General features: G+C 40.3%; 1 protein-coding gene across 1 annotated transcript; it reads left to right on the top strand.

Annotated features, from left to right (window-relative positions):
- The first annotated feature begins 3,572 nt into the window (after window positions 1-3,572).
- Window positions 3,573-16,735, top strand: OTOP3 (otopetrin 3). Its single transcript, XM_053453787.1, has 6 exons — window positions 3,573-3,900; window positions 5,098-5,234; window positions 13,876-13,934; window positions 14,386-14,495; window positions 14,815-15,956; window positions 16,476-16,735. Exons 1-6 carry the CDS (start codon window positions 3,573-3,575, stop codon window positions 16,644-16,646), a joined length of 1,947 nt encoding a protein of 648 aa, XP_053309762.1. The 3' UTR covers window positions 16,647-16,735.
- The last annotated feature ends 898 nt before the right edge of the window (window positions 16,736-17,633 follow it).

Raw genomic sequence — 17,633 nt, 5'->3', positions numbered from 1 at the left:
TAAAGCATTTCTGGGGGCAGAGTGGCATAACTGGGGGGGGCAGGTTGGCAAATAAAAGGAAATTTAAAAAATATATTTTTCTCAATCATAGCTTTTATTAAACATGAAAATAATTTACATTAATTAATATTTACTGGTAAAACTTTTTCCCTATAGGGTAGTCTTATATTCAGGCTTTTTGTTTTTTTCCTAAATTAATATTTTGATTTTGGGGGGTCGTCTTATAATCGGGGTCGTCTTATAATCGAGCAAATACGGTACTTTTCATGGGGGTCGCTAAACAGGGCCAAATGAGACATTGGGCCACTAAGCAGGCATGTTCCACCTTGTGCCCTGTAGTTTTTAGTTTCTGTTCAAAATTAGAGTTGTACACTTACCATACCAAGCGTAAAAATTCATCCATTAGAAACCATAATCTATACTTTAGAATTTGTGTCTTTTATAACTGCTGGGAAATAATTTATAAATGGACAATTTAATTGTGACGTTTTACTTACTCATACAAAATATTCGGCTAATAATGTAATTATGGTATCAAAAGAAATCTATCTCTAAAAAAAAATATATAGTTTACATGGGTAAACTATTCACAGGAAAGGGGCATAATGGTTAAACTGACATATGGCAAAAAAAAAAAAGCTACAGGAATTAAGGCAGAAAAAAAACCTTGGTAATGAAAGAGTTATGGTATTTGCCAGTGCCTATGAATTTGAACATTGAAAGCCCATTCCAGGATATCCAAAAGCCAATGGATTAGCAAAAGCTTTAGAAAAAAATAGTAAAAGTGAACAAAGCATTAGAGAATCCATGTTTGGCCATGTCTAGCTACAGAGCTACTCACTTGAACTGTGAGAAGTCACCAGCAGATTTTGTTTGCAGACAACTGGTAACAAATACCAGTTTTAAAACCTTGAATGAAGTAGCGTCCAGTTTCGCCCCCCCCCCCTTCAAATAAAACAAGAGACAATTGTTTATTTCAAAACTTTATTAATTGTCAACTATGGATTTTAATTTGCCGCGTATAACACAGCACCGCGACACTCAACCTTTATTAAATGTTTACATCATTGATAACTTTATAACCATTTATTAGCCAAACATATTTTGGCCCAGTATATAAACATTTTACCTTCAAAATAACAACAATGATAACCAATCATAACCATGAATTAACCTGCTAGTATGGGCGTATCCACCTGTATCCCTGCTGGAACTGCCGGCGTCCCCCAGCGCGGCAGTCACATGACCATACGATTCACAGGGGCAGATGCCCCTGGAGTGTCCTGCACTTATACCTCTGTGCACCACAAGTAACCACACCTAGATGGTTAACTCCTGCACCGTACCAGCTTAAAACCTGAGCCCCCGGCTAATGCAAAAATCAGGGAGGGATGGGCGGGAAAATATTTTTTTTAAATTCTGACCCTATAGCATCAACCCCCCTTTATATATCCCCTCAGGGAGGGCAATTACCCCCTCCCTTCTGGTCTTGCACGTGCCTCAAAGGCTTAACACCTTAGGTGCTAAAATTTTGCCTAGTCATGCCTTAACCCTTAACACTAGGCATTCAATGGGGTACCTCGTCCGGCACTTCATTCATGGGGCCCCTTCGTCCAATTCTTTCCCTACGGGGCTGTTCTTGAAAAATGGAACTGAAAATAAGCTAAACTCAGAGAGACAATGAATGAATTCAATACCAGAGCTCCAAAGCCTATGGTCGAACTCCTTTACAACATTCAAACAACTGGAATTCTGATGGGAACGTATCCAGCAATATTCTCCAAAAAGTTCAACCCAATGAGGGGTTATGGTTACATAAGAATCATAGACATTTATTGGTCATTACTTCAGTCATCTGTTCAATGAACACACCATCACCAAAAATTCAGAACAAAATGTAAAGAAACCAAATTATTTCTTTGAACAATTTTAAAAGAGACTGTAGCCCTTTTAAACAGAAAACAGACTTTATTTATGATTTAAGTTTTCTGTTGTTAAAAAGAAAGAAAAAGGGAGATGGGGTGTTCCTGATCATAGGAGTTGTGTGACAATCTTTGCCATGTTGAATTGCTCATTGATGTTGTTTGGTTAAGGTATAATTCGCAAGCACAGGAAAATGATATCAGGACAGGGAATTCATTAAATACTGTTAGTGTCTGATCTCAGCTTCCATCAGGTAATCAGGGTTTGCTAAAACCTAACATATAAGAGAGATATTCGTTTGACTTTATCTGGATCTATGAGATTTTGGATATTGTAGATTTGACAGACTTATGTTTTTTTGTCTTCAAGATCTATTTATTGTGTCTTTATCGACTGAAGATTTGATGTTTATGGGCAATATTTCTATAGTAATGAATATAATTAACAGAACTATCTCAGTATTTTATCAAGACGTATCACAAAAATATGCAGTAAACATAGTTCTGCACTATTTCAAGTAAAGCGAAAACTTGCATTCCTGAGCCACCTCTAACCATGCCCCCAACAAAGGTGGCCCATTTTGAACCATTGCAGAGTATGCTGGCACGTATGTAAAGAAAAATAGGACAGGGTTAACCATGCCAAACCTTGGTATAAGTATCAATGGTTTATGGAAAATGGAATACAAAAAGACAAGTCAAGTAAATTAAAGCCAAAAGGACTACCTATTTATGTTAGAACAGTCAAGATATGAGGTTCTCTTCATACATGTGAGTGAATATGGATTTGCACTGAGAAAAAAATGTCTCTACTCACATAAACATGACTACAAGAGTAAGCAACTCAAGGATTCATTAACCAACAATTTTCTACCCGTGGCCAACAGGAATGGTTGCAGTGGAGTGCGCTGGAGCGTGTATAACTACCTCCATGCAACAGTGGCCCCAAGTGGTTGAAGGATACATTGACTAGACTGGTGTAACAGTAGGTGTATTTTTTCAGTTGCAGAGAACATATGCTTTAAGTTGTGGCCTGTATAGCTTTAAATGGCCAGACCATTTATTTCACAGTTCAACTCCTCTGGGACTGATAAGCTTTAACTCAAATAATAAAATGATCATTTATTAAAGTTTATGTGCTTAAAATGTAATGTTGAACAGCTTTAGAATTACCCCTCACCAGAGTTTTTTTCTTTTCACTGTATAGGTATGTCAATTTATATGCACACTCGCTACTGGCTAGAAACAGCCATTCTATTTCAAAACATTGCATATTTCAAATGTGTATACATACTGATCCACAGGTCACATAATGGCACTGTACATGCTATAAATCAATATAACTTCATGTTCACTAAGCACTGCAACAACACATTTTGCATACTGGTTTGTACATTTCAAATTCATAGTCATTACAATCTTACTTTATATTTTTCTGCAAGTTATAGTATACAATATTTTTGTTATGTATGCTACACATTGTTATTTTAGTCAGTTCTGAACAATAACAACATATTGTTTACACATTCTGCACAAATATAAGTTGGTCTGTGTCAGGATTTGTTTTACATTCTGCACTTTAAAAATGAACATACGTAACACTGCTTTGTTTTGCACTTCTAGACACAGTGACCAGAGTCAGGCCATACTATGGTTACTGAAGGCCCACCAATAAAATATGAGCATTCTTGGCTTCATCGATACTGTTTTTCTCCTGAGACTCATCATCGAAGGGCCCAAGGGTCTGGCCGACTCTTCTCAGGACTCTTAGCCATTAATGTGGTGTTTTTAGGTGCTGCACTCATCAGCAGTGTGGTCCTGAGTGAGGGTGCTGTGCCTACTCAGGATTCATATATCTTCCTCACGGTTCTTATGCTCCTCGCCTTAGCATGGGGTCTCTACCATCTCCTGTGTACCCGGAAGAAACCACATGCGGTAATGCACCAAGACCATCACGCAGGGTCACATTGGTTACGAGGTCAGTTATATTATTTTTTCACAAATAAATAGAGCACAATTTAGTTAATCATTGGCCCAATGCAAACCTGTAGGATGCGTCCCCAATAACTATTAGCATTGGGGGGGGGATTCCAATCTCCTTTAGGCAGCATACATGTGATAAACTCTGCCACCTTAAGGCTAGACATGAAGATTATCCTTATCCCCTAGTGTAATTAAAAAAAAGTAACTTAAAAAAATGCATGCAAAAATACTAGATACTGGAAGAAAGGGAAAAAGCAATTTTTTTAGTTTTAGTATTTACAGTGAGTGTCTGAGTTTAGTATTTACTGCAGAGATGTCATAAAGTGGTCTTTGTCCTTAAAGCAAATCTTTAACTTTTACCAAATCCTTTAACAACTCTTTACTTAATCTTAATAATAATCTCACCTTATTTGTATATCAGGAGGATAGGTATCAACATTATGAAGAGAGACTAAAAAAGTTAAAATTATATACGCTAGAAAAACGGCGTCTCAGAGGGGATATGATAACATTATATAAATATATGCAGGGCCAATATAAAGAGCTCTTCAGTGACCTGTTCATTAACAGAAATATACAAAGAACAAGAGGTCACCCTCTGAGACTGGAAGAGCGCAGGTTTCATAGACGACAAAGGGAGGGATTCTTTACAGTGAGGACAATAAAGGTATGGAATTCACTTCCAAGGGAGGTGGTGTTATCCAATACATTAGATACCTTCAAAAGGGGTCTGGATATTTTCTTAGAAAGGCATGACATACAGGGATATAAACAGAATAACATTAATATTTTAGAGCTTTTTGATCCAAGGAGAAATCCGATTGCCTCTTGGAGTCAAGAAGGAATTTTATCCCCCTGATGGCACAATTCGAAGTAGCTTAATTATGGTTTTTTTGTCGCCTTTTGGATCAAGAATAGGAAGGTAGAAGGGTTGAACTTGATGGACTTAGGTCTTTTTTCAACATTACGAACTATGTAACTATGTAACATTCAATCTGTATGATTATTATTAGTCCTATTGGTAAACGAACAGACCCGCCCTGCCATCATATGTACTTAACACAAATGATAGCTCAGGGTCTCTTTTAAACATTTTTACCTTGTAGCTGCATGGAAGGATTCGTCATAATCACCCTGTACATTTGTCTTATTTCCACACTTACTTTGTGCTCTATTGAAACTTTTTTTACAGCTTCACTCTCTCTTTTTGGAGTATGCAGTGTTCTTCTGTCCATCTTTAAGATTGGATATGATGTTGTTTTGCTGCCATGTAAATCACCATTTGGAATCCTCTTCTCCTGCACAGAAATTCTCTTCATAAGCGTTCAGGTAACATCCAGATCACATACATATTATAGTTAAATCAGGGCTAATTATACCCTGGACACACCTCTGCTGTTCGACCCCAAACTGGCACATTGGGCAAATGCCTGGTGGTCCTCTGGAACACCAGGCTCCATACTCACACGTTCTGATACTCCAGAGGCAGATTGTGTGTTGCAGTCTGTGGAAATGCTTAGTCGCATGCTGCCCTGAGTATTAAAAACGAATGTGTGCTTGTTTATACCCAGCTAGCAGCACACTTACATCCTTTTGGGGGCCACTGCCCTTAGAGTACCAGCGCTGTCTCATCATCTATAGTGTCAGAAACGGCAAGTACCCACTGTGCAATATAAAATAAATAGCCATCAGAAAATAGCTATTTAAGATTAATTTAAGGCAGCTAACAACCACATGAGAAAATATAGCCTACTCCCGTCTAAAGACTGACTTAACAGCACCCTTCTCAAAAGCCATCTACTAATTTGTCTCCCTGAACAAAATCAAACATAACAGTTCCACACTATAGTTTTTAGAGACCATACCTTTCGCAGGGTCTCAGGATTGCCTCATCTCTCCCCTCAACCCCAAACCCTTAATATACAGTGCTTCATACCTTGCAAAGCAAGTGTACCTCCAAAGGCCACACTAGGGCTATTAACTTTTAACTAACTTTTAACTATTAACAAATTTCTACTAAAATCCATTAAAAAAATCCAAATTTCAGTTGAGAGGGCCAGCATATTTGCATTAAATATGCAATATCTCAGTAATTAGACTAGATCTAACAAAAAATGTGTCTGATCAAACCTGATCTAACGTAGAGCTTTCAAAGTCAGTAAGATTTTGTTGAAGTTTTTGTTAACCCGTAGCCAGTCCCCCTGAAAAAGATTGTTAATATTGCCCATTTTAGAGTAGATCTAACGAAAAAAAACAGTTGATCAAACCGGATCTAACAAATGCAATGATCTTTTGCTAAAAATTCTTAATGGGGGGGCTAACCCGGGGGAGGTGTCTGCGAGCCGCACCAGAAGATCTGCAGTTCAAGCAAGGGTGGGGGAGTAAATGAATGAATATATGTGTGTGTATGTGTACGATAGCATGGATGCGTGTGTAGGGGGCACAGGGAGGCTGAATGTGATGTGCATGTACTGGCTGCCTGAGCATGATAGGAGTGTAATTGCTAACAATTGCTAGCAGCTAACTCACACTCATATCATGCCCAGGAAGCCAGTTCAATAACTTTTGTGTAATATATTTTTTTCAAATTTCGGGCCCCAAAATTAAGATGCGTCTTATACATGGGAGCGTCTTATACTTGGGGAAATACGGTAGTTAATTGTGTAGAACGCCAGGTCGTTTATACATAGTAGAACGGTAAGAAGGTGATTAAATAGTGGATAACAATTTAAATTAGGCTTTGGAATAAACATAAGCCTAAGATTATGGCACACCTTTGTGGTGGGCATAAGGTGGCTCACCGGCGAATTGCCCCCCCCCCCAGTGAGGAGGAAGGATCAATAGGATCCAACCAATGCTAATCCTGGGCCAACTCTTACCCTGTAGGGCACAGCAGTCCCACTCCAATCACGCCTCCTCTATCCATCATAATCGTTTACATACCATACACGTCATTTAATTATTTATAAACAAAACTATGTGAAACCAGAATTTTACAAACTCTCACATTATCATACCAAAAACTCTGTGGATGCATGGCCTTCTTATCGTGAAAGCACGTCCTTCCTGCCTCTTATAAGAAGGGTAAATTGCATGTTGCGCCTAAAAAAAAGTTTGCATGTGAGAAGTGGTATAAGCAGTTTCACTCTGGGTACCTAAAGTTGAAGTGCAAACCCTGAAACTCACGGTCAAACACTAATAGTTTTCAGTATGGGGATATTTCTAGCACATTTTTAAGGTAATTTTCAGTTATCATATATTGCTGATGATTTTAATGACACCCACGCTATGAAGATGTAAAAATTGTCCAGCAAACATAAAAACATTGTGGAGGGATGCATAAAACATGGACACTGCCTATGCTGCCAGCAGTGGCGACTCTAGAAACAATATATAGGGGGGGCACACAAGATACCACAGTCAAACTGGGGGGCATTCATAATTTCCAAAAGTAGTGTGCTATGGAATTATACTTTTGTTATTGGGCTAAAATAATACTTGATCATTCAACATGGGAAACTGAAGCCACAATTGAGTGCGACTAATCCTTGAAATAAATATTATAACACAGGGCTTGACAATTTTTTTTAACCCCTCAAGGACCAGGCTGTGTTTTACCTTTTGTACCATTGGGACCGAGGCTGTTTTAACACTTTTGCGGTGTTCGTGTTTAGATATAATTTTCTCTTCACTCATTTAGTGAACCCACACAAATTATATGTTGTTTTTTTCAGGACAAGAAGGGCTTTCTTCAGATACCATTGTTTTAATCATATTATCTAATTTCCCATAAAAAAATAATAAAATATGATGAAAAATGGAAAAAAACCCCACATTTTACTTTTACCCCAAAAATCTTTTACTCATCCAAAAAAGCTAATGAAAAAACCTACTAAATATATTCTACTATTTGTCCTGAGTTTAGAAATACCCAATGTTTTTATGTTTTTTTGCTTTTTTCTGCACATTATGGAGCATTAAGTACAAGTAGCATTTTGCTATTTCAAAACCATTTTTTCCAAATCTGGTAATTCTTCCCCCCATGTGCCATTTCGGGTATCTTTGAAGCCGGCCAATGCAATTTACCCCATCAAATCATATATTTTTGAAAACTAGACACCCCAAGGTATTTCAAATGCTAGAATTTTAACTCTTTCCATGCACTAATTCTACCACCAGTCTTTGTCAAACTTTGTGGTAGTTATTTATTTTGTGTTTTTTATCGCAAAAAATGCTCTTCAGGTATGGATTAACAGCTCCTGGTATACATCACTTTCAAACAACAACCCAATATGTGTTCAGCAACATCTCCCGAGTACAGTCATACCCCCATGCATGGGTTTGTCGGGTTGTTTGGGAGGTAAAACGCCACATTTAGGAAGTGCACATTTTTTAACTTGGAACTTTTACATCTGGTCATTCTGCCCCCATGTCCTAATAGGACCATCTTTGAAGCCGGCTAATTCAATTTACCCCATCAAACCATATATTTTTGAAAACTAGACACCCCAAGGTATTTCAAATGCTAGTATTTTAACCCTTTCCATGCATGAGATTCTACCACCAGCCTTTGCCACACTTTGTGGTAGTATTTTTTTTTGTATTTTTTTCACACAAATAGTACTTTGGGTATAAATTTATAGCTCCAGGTATACGTCACTATCAAACAACACCCTAATATGTGTTCAACAACATCTCCCGAGTACAGTGATACCACCCATGCATGGGTTTGACTGCTGTTTGGGGTTAAAAGGCCACATTTGGGAAGTGCACTTTTTTTTCCCTATTTTGGTCAGTCTGTTCCATATGCCCTATCTTTGAGCCTGGCCACTACAATTTACCTCATAAAACCATATATTTTTGAAAACTAGACACCCCAAGGTACTTAAAATGGTAGTATTTAACCCTTTCCATGCATCAGATTCTACCACCAGCCTTTGCCACACTTTGTGGTAGTATTTTTTTTTGTATTTTTTTCACACAAATTGTACTTTGGGTATAAATTTATAGCTCCAGGGATACGTCACTATCAAACAACACCCTAATATGTGTTCAGGTACATCTCCTGAGTTCAGTCAAACCCCACATGTATGGGTTTGTCTGGTGTTTGGGGTTAAATGCCACATTTTGGAAGTGCGCTTTTTTTTCCCCCCATTTCGGTCAGTCTGTGCCTATGCCCTATCTTTGAGCCCGGCCACTCCAACTTACCCCATCAAACCATTCATTTTTTTTAAATTAGACACCTCTTGGGTATTTGAAATGCTTTTATTTCAATTTTTCCATGTCAGGATTTTTGGGAAGATACAGCGCTAATTTTAGCACTTGCTCATAATAATAAACTTTATTTTTTATTTTATTTATTTTACTCTTTTTGGACTTTTTTTTAACATTTTGCTGGAACTGGATAGTTCCTCTAAAGCATAATAATTTTTAAATGTTACCATGTTTTTTTTAAGCTTTTTCTTTTTTTCCTTTTTTTTCATTTTTTCATTTTTTAAAAATATTTTACTAATCACATAGTGATTAGAAAGCTGGGCTCCATTGACTTGTATGGTTGAATTCAGTACCTGTATTCAACCTGCAAGTGGAGCCAGAGTTCTCTAGAGGGTCTGGAGACCGTCTAGCTAACTTTTTCAACTTTATTATTCTTTTTCCCGGGCCGCCGCCATCTTGCGAATGGCGAAGACAGCGTGCAGCTGCGGCTGCGACCGCTCTCCGGAGCGGTCACAGCCCGCCCTGGGGTAAGTATTTGGTGTCGCTGGATGCCTCCTGATCGAGACATTCCAGCGACATCATTGAGGTTTAGGAGGTGATCGTTAAACGCCTCCTAAACGCTTTTAAAACGTGTTGACGCCCCGGGGAGGGGCCAGACATGGCCCATCATGCCGATCTCGGTGTTGCTGAATGCCTCGGCATTGAGGCATTACAGCAACACCGTTTAAGCTTAGGAAGTGATTGTTGATCACTTTCTAAGCTTGTTTAAGTCTCATGACGTGTCAGGCACGTCATAGGTCGTTAAGTGACCGTTTTGCATGACGTGCCTGACCCGGCAATGGACGTTAAGGGGTTAAATCTAGGAGCCAGCTAAAAAAGTTAGGAGACAGGACTTTTTTTTTGCCCTACACTCACACTTTGCCCCAGCACTCACAGTCTTACACTTTACCCTAGCCCACACTTTGCCCCTGCACTTACACTTTGCCCTAGCACTTTGCCCACACTAAAATAAAAACCACCATTAATTAATCCCATTAATTAACTCTGTCCCCAGTTTCCCATAGGCATCTTTGTCACTAAAAGTGGGACTATGGGAAGCTATTTAGTGACAAAGATGCCTATAGGCGATTGGGGACAGAATTTGCCTTTGCCCCCAGTCTCCCATAGGCATCCTTGTCACTAAACATGAGATTATGGGAAGCTATTTAGTGACAAAGATGTCTATAGGAAACTGGGGACAGAGTTTGTCTTTGCCCCCAGTCTCCCATAGCCATCTTTGTCCCAGCCTCCCACTGCCAAGCATGCCCCCAGTTACTTCCACTTACCTGACCCGATGTGCACTCTGTTGGATTCCCGCTGCTGCTGCCGGCGTCTCCACCCTCCTCACTGAACGGGGCTGGCACCTTCCACAAAGCTCATTGAGCAGCGCTGGTGACGCCCGCGAAAGTTATTGAGCGGCGCCGTCTGACTCACTTCTATTTTGAATCGACAGGGGTGGCGTTTTAAGAAGCCGTCCCTGTTGATCCGAAATAGAATTGACTCAGTGACCTTCGTGGGCGGTGACAGCCCCGTTCAGTGAGGAGGGTGGGCGGAGCCGCCGGCAGCAGCGGGGTTGTCTGCATCGCGCAGACGCCCGCTGCTGCCGGAAAGGAGGATCCAAGTCCCCTGCAACGCCGCGGGGGATCTGGATCCTAAACACAATTATAGGTTTGGCTCACAAACACCTAGGCGCCAGGACAAAATTATCAGTCGCCATGGCGATCTGGCGCCTGGGATTTGTCGAGCCCTGTTATAACACAATAAATAACTTTTCTACTAAATGATTTCAGGGCCTTGAACGTTTTGTCCACTGAAGTCACTAAAACTTCAGGAGGGTATTTTATCTCTGGATAAATATAAATTAAATAATTCCTACTCTAAGTTAAGTGCCAGGAAACAGATGACCAAACACACACACCAACACAGGCTCTGTCACACCGACACCCAGACACACCCACCAGGACAGGCTCTGCCACACAGACACCCACACACATCAGGACAGGCTCTGCCACACCCACACCCAAACACACACACACCAGGACAGGCTCTGACATACTGACACCCAAACACACACCCTAGGACAGGCTTTGCCACACCGACAACCGAACACACTCACCAGGACAGGCTCTGCCACACCAACACCCAAACACACACCAGGACAGGCTCTGTCACACCAACACCTATACACACACACCCGAGGACAGGCTCTGCTACACTGATAACCAAAAACACACAAACAGCAGGGCACAATCTACGTCACAGACGTCTACATCAGGATGGATTTTTCACACTGCATTGTCGTTTATACCCCCCTTAGTGTTTTTGCCGGTAATAGTATATGAAATGTAGCATTGCAGGTATAGATCAAATAAATACATGGAAACAGCATTGCAGGTATTAATCAACTGAATAAGGCATACAAACACTGTATTTACAGGTATACATAAATAATGTATGGAAATATATAGATATGGATCTACAGAATAACGCAAAAACCCAGCTTTGCAGGTATAGATCAATTGGAATTCACATAAAAACACGTCATTAAAAGGTATATTTAAAACCCCCTAAATTACAGGCATAGATCACAGGTTGCACACCCCAAAGCCAGCCCTGGCATCCATACTGCCCACACAGCAATCATACTCCTATCATACCCAGGCAACCAGTAAATGCTGGTACCTAGGCATGATGGGACTGTGCTTGCTGTGAATGCTGTTAGCAATCACACTCCTATCATGCCAGGTCAGCCAGTACATGCTGGTACAGGGTGACTGTAAGTGATGTGTAGACCCCATACTGCTGGCAGCATCAATACACAAGGGGGGCAGCTTTTCTATTTTTTTTTCAGCATGTTTTTTTTTCTATTTTTCAGCATGTACTGCCTGACTTGGCATGTTAGGAGTGTGATTACTAACAGCAATCAAAGTCCCATCATGCCTAGGTTCCAGCACTTACACATCCAGCCAGTAAATGCTGGAACCTATGCATGATGGGACTGTGATTGCTGTTAGCAATTACACTCCTATCATGCCAAGTCAGCCAGTACATGCTGGTACAGGGTGGCTGTAAGTGATGTGCAGACCCCATACTGCTGGCAGCATCAATACACAAGGGGGACAGCTAGCTAGGTTTCAGCATGTACTGGCTGACTTGGCATGATAGGAGTGTGATTGCTAACAGCAATCACAGTCCCATCATGCCTAGGTTCCAGCACTTACACATCCATGCTATCACACACTCATTCACTCATATACTCATTCATTCACATATTAATTCCCTCAATCACGCATACTCATTCAAACACCTTCCCCACCCCCTGTTAGCAATCACACTTCTATCATGCCAAGTCAGCCAGTACATGCTGAAACCTAGCTAGCTGTCCCCTTGTGTATTGATGCTGCCAGCAGTATGGGGTCTGCACATCACTTACAGCCACCCTGTACCAGCATGTACTGGCTGACCTGGCATGATAGGAGTGTGATTGCTGTGTGGGCAGTATGGATGCCAGGGCTGGCTTTGGGGTGTGCAACCTGTGATCTATGCCTGTAATTTAGGGGGTTTTAAATATACCTTTTAATGACGTGTTTTTATGTGAATTCCAATTGATCTATACCTGCAAAGCTGGGTTTTTGTGTCTTATTCAGTTTATTAATACCTGCAATGCTGTTTCCATGTATTTATTTGATCTATACCTGCAATGCTACGTTTCATATACTATTGTATACCTGCAAATACAGGATTTGTATGTCTGATTCTGTTTATTTCATATATACCTTCAGTGCTGAGATCACAAGTGAATTTCAGTTGATCTATACATGCAAAGCTTGGTTTGTGTGTTAATGTGTTGATCTATACCTGCTATCGGCAACTGGGGCTAATATTAATATACATGGGCAGCAGGGGCATCAATACACAAGGGGCAAAAACACTAAGGGGGGTATAAACGACAATGCAGTGTGAAAAATCCATCCTGATGTAGACGTCTGTGACGTAGATTGTGTCCTGCGGTTTGTGTGTCGTTGGTTATGAGTGTAGCAGAGCCTGTCCTCGGGTGTGTGTGTATAGGTGTTGGTGTGGCAGAGCCTGTCCTGGTGTGTGTTTGGGTGTTGGTGTGGCAGAGCCTGTCCTGGTGTGTGTGTTCGGTTGTCAGTGTGTCAGAGCCTGTCCTGGTGTGTGTGTGTTTGGATGTGGGTGTGGCAGAGCCTGTAATGATGTGTGTGGGTGTCTGTGTGGCAGAGCCTGTCCTGGTGTGTGTGTTTGGTTGTTGGTGTGGCAGAGCCTGTCCTGGTGTGTGTGTCTGGGTGTCGGTGTGACAGAGCCTGTGTTGGTGTGTGTGTTTGGTCATCTGTTTCCTGGCACTTAACAGTAGGAATTATTTAATTTATATTTATCCAGAGATAAAACGCCCTCCTGAAGTTGTAGAAAACGTTCAAGGCCCTGAAATCATTTAGTGGAAAAGTTATTAATTGTGTTATAATATTTATTTCAAGGATTAGTCGCACTCAATTGTGGCTTCAGGCTTCCCATGTTGAATGATCAAGTATTATTTTAGCCCAATAATAAAAGTAAATGAAATGTTAGTGAATAGACCCCCTTGTCTCCTCTTTTCTAAAATTAAAGAGTGCAAGAATAACATAGATAAACCAATAAGTAGATAAACTAATACGTAGATAAGCTATGGTCAGCATATAATTACATATACTGTTTCTTACAGACATCTCTGCTGTGGATTTCCTGCAAAGACTGTATTCAGATGCAGCACAATGCAACTAGGTGAGATGAATGAAACACGTTTAAAGGAAATTGCATGAACAGTCAATATTATATAGCTTAATTGTATATTGGAGAAGTTGATAAACTGGAGTTGTAGAAATGTAAATATAGTATTGTGAGGCAGCAAGCCACTAGACCACAAGGAAAACTTAGACAGATCAAGAAAGAACTCGCCTAAAAGCCTTGAAAGGTTGTACTTGGGTGCTGTCATGAACCAGTTGAGCATTTCACATTTTGCATTTTTATTTTCACCCATTTATTTATTTCTGGTAAAACTGTTTGTACACGTATAGGATAGGAGATCCTATGCACTTCTCAACTAAGAATGCAGTACATAGTAAAAAGAAATAGAAATTTATATAAAGGAGATCAACCCTAGAGCACCATGAGACAGACTGGCAGAAAATGTTCACTATTTCTTAATTTAGTCACATTTTTTCTTTATTTCTAGATGTGGGATCATGCTGACTTTGGCCACCAATCTGTTGCTTTGGTTTTTAGCAGTAGTTAATGACTCTGTGCATCGAGAACAAGAAGACTTACAATTAAATATCACGTTAGGTGGGTTCATGCATTTAGAATGTTGCATATTGGAAATACATGGTGACGCAATCTCTAAGCCTATGCTTTATTTATTAGAACTTTCACACTCACTCATGCATAGATTTTATTTATCTGTCTATAAGGTTTTTTGGCCTGCTTTTGAAATTTTTACAACTGTACCACACAAGTGCCAGATCTTTGTATCATATTACAATTAATTAAGCAGCTCACAACATCCATATTTCTTCTAATCACTGTGAATGAACATAGTTAATTAGGAATTCAAAAAGCACAAAACATTTTCACAAGTCTGACAGTTTCCCATTCTTCTCTTCAGATGTCAATATTACTTGCTCATGTCCAGAATTTTCCTTGTGCTGGACTTTCCAGCAGGGGTATGTGACCCTGTACCCCTTCAATTCTGAGTACAGTCTTATTTGTGCTTCTATGCTCTTCATCATGTGGAAGAATGTTGGAAGAATTGATCATCCTTTTTCTGGGTCACCCAAATCTGAATTCCGTCTGAGAGGGGTGGTGTATGGTCCCCTTTTGGGGGGTGCTGCTTTGGTTATAGGAATATGTGTCTTCATCCAATATCAAGTTCAGGCCTCAACTGGGACAGTAGCCCCAGCATCCTTTCTACTCTATTACATATACAACATCACCCTACTAGCTGTCATGATAATTTGTTGTGCTATAGGGATACTTACCCACAGTCTTGGGGAGAAGGACATCAGAGGTCACTTCAACCAACACAAACATGATGACAAACTGGATGGCACAAGAGAGAAATTTAAGGAAATCCGACAAGGGCAAGAAAAGAGCAAAGAGCACAGGCAAGGTACAAAAGTTGGAAAACATGAACAGGATAATGCTGAAATGAATGAAATTGCAGAAATGGAGCCAGAACAACAGGATTGTAATGTGAAAAGTGATTGTGGTGGTGGTAGAGAGGAAAACAGAATTGGAGTAGATGAGGAGCATGACATGGAACAGAGAGGTTCCGGGCTCAGTCACAGGAAAAAGCAGCAACCTCCTAAACGACATTACAAAGACTCAGGAGACCACACACGCAACAGTTCAAGTAAGAACTACACTCAAAGCCTTGAAATTGTCTTGTTGTTGGGTGCTGCCCTGGGTCAGTTTTCCATATCATATTTTTCCATTGTAGCCCTACTGGCAACTAATTTGTGGAACCTAATGAACAGTCTTAGCCTCGCATATTCTGTCCTTATGATCCTGCAGCACATATTCCAGAATATATTCATTATTGAAGGTTTGAGAGGACAACATGGAGAAGCTGCCCATCAAATGATGCCAAATGATGATTCAGAAGATGAAATAGAACCTCCTCGCAGGATGTCTCTATTGGAAATGCGCAGAGTGTCCCTTGCTTATTTACAAAGTGTTGGTCGTTTGAGTGTCAGCCGAAGATCTGTCAAGGAGATTGCTGTTTTCCTCGTCTTATGTAATGTCATGGTGAGTCAGCTGTTGGTCTAAATGAACTACTTTGCAATAAAACTTTATCAAGATTAATCTTTACCGCAGCAAGCTTAACCACTGTGCCACTGACAAACAAACAGTATTAAGCTGCATTTGATTTACCCAGAAACAAAAATGTGTTGTTTTCCCAATTTCTCCTACAATGTTCCAGAGTCATAAGAACATATATGAACATAAATTTATGTCAGAGGAAAACCGACAGAGCGTCAATTCATTTAGGTCTCTAAAATTAGTTGTCTTAAAATACTGTATGTATTATATAATTGAACAGTCTATTCAGTTTTTGTCCTTCTCTAAACTTTAGCTAGGTTTACAATTTTAAGGGCATGTTAATAATATATAGCAGATGCAATCTATGTATTTTTGAAGCAAAAAACAGATTGTCATGTTACCAAACATAGTCATGTTTGCAAAAGTCCTGATAGGAGAAGAAGGGTTCACAACAAGAAAACATATTTTATTAATATTAATTAAACATTTCACTCTCTCTTGTAGTTTTGGATCATGTCAGCTTTTGGAAATCATCCGCAGTATACAAATGGGTTGGAGAAGCAGTTCTATGGATTTTCTGCCTGGTTTTCCATCCTCAATTTTGGGTTGCCTCTATCGGTTTTCTACAGGATGCACAGTGTGGGTGCTTTACTAGGGGTCTATATGGAAACCTGAGAGCTAGCACTTTGAATGAAATCTATTCCCAGGGTGGTACCATGATAATCTTTGATTATTTTTTATTGAAGTCAATAAATAAATAAGACCAGAAACTCTTGATGTCCTATATTCTTTTATCAAGTAAAATGTATCTAATTAAGCCCTGACCCATCGCTTTGGGATCCGGTCTCCAACTGAAAAATTGAGGAAGTTGATGATTCAGTCGCAATGCGAATAGGTCTATTAATAGAGGGCCCCACAGGGATGACAGGTGAAGGAAAACTCCTGAAGGTGACTGTCCCTGTCTAGGCAGAACTCCTTGGCGATGTCTGTTAGAGCTTTGAACTTGGTACCTCCCAAATGATTTATGTACTGCACCACAGATACATTGTCTAATTTGAGAAGAATGCAACAATGAGTTTTGTCTTTCACAAAACTTTTTATAGCGAAAAGTCCAGTTAATAACTCCAAGTTGAAACCGAACCTAAACGGGCTCCCCAACCCAGACGGCTGGCATCGGATTCCACTGTCAGATCCGGAAAAGGAACTGAAAATCGCTTTCCCCTTCCATTTGCGGATGCAGTGGAGCCACCCAGGGCCGGCCTTAGGGGTGTGCGACCTGTGCGGCCGCACAGGGTGCCATGGCAACAGGGGCGCCGTCCGGGACTTAAATTAAAACATCGTTTGTTTTTTTTGTAACTTTATTTAACATGGAGGATGTTTTTTTAACTTTAACATGGAGGATGTTAAATAAAGTTAAACAAAAAAAACCCCGGTGTTTTCATTTAAGTCCTTGGCAGGGGTGCTTGTGAAGTTTTCAGCAACCGCTCGGCACCCCTCACTCTCCGTGACTCCGTCGCAGTGCCGGCGTTTCGTGCTGAGCGCCGGAATTATTCTGACGCTCAGCTGTGAAGCGCGCACCGCGGCAGAGCGAGAAGATGGACGCCTCCCGCTCCCACCGCAGGACTCCAGCAACGAGGTAAGGATAGGGAGGGGGGTAGATAG

This window comes from Spea bombifrons, chromosome 13, assembly GCF_027358695.1.
Source record: "Spea bombifrons isolate aSpeBom1 chromosome 13, aSpeBom1.2.pri, whole genome shotgun sequence".
Lineage (NCBI taxonomy): Eukaryota > Metazoa > Chordata > Amphibia > Anura > Pelobatidae > Spea > Spea bombifrons.
This window is presented reverse-complemented; position numbering and strand designations above follow the sequence as displayed.

Excerpts from the sequence above, each read along its gene's own strand:
- OTOP3 (XM_053453787.1), top strand. The coding sequence starts at position 3,573 with ATGGTTACTGAAGGCCCACCAATAAAATATGAGCATTCTTGGCTTCAT. Across the intron at positions 5,235-13,875 it reads TTCTCTTCATAAGCGTTCAG|ACATCTCTGCTGTGGATTTC; the intron begins GTAACATCCAGA and ends TGTTTCTTACAG. Across the intron at positions 14,496-14,814 it reads ACAATTAAATATCACGTTAG|ATGTCAATATTACTTGCTCA; the intron begins GTGGGTTCATGC and ends TCTTCTCTTCAG.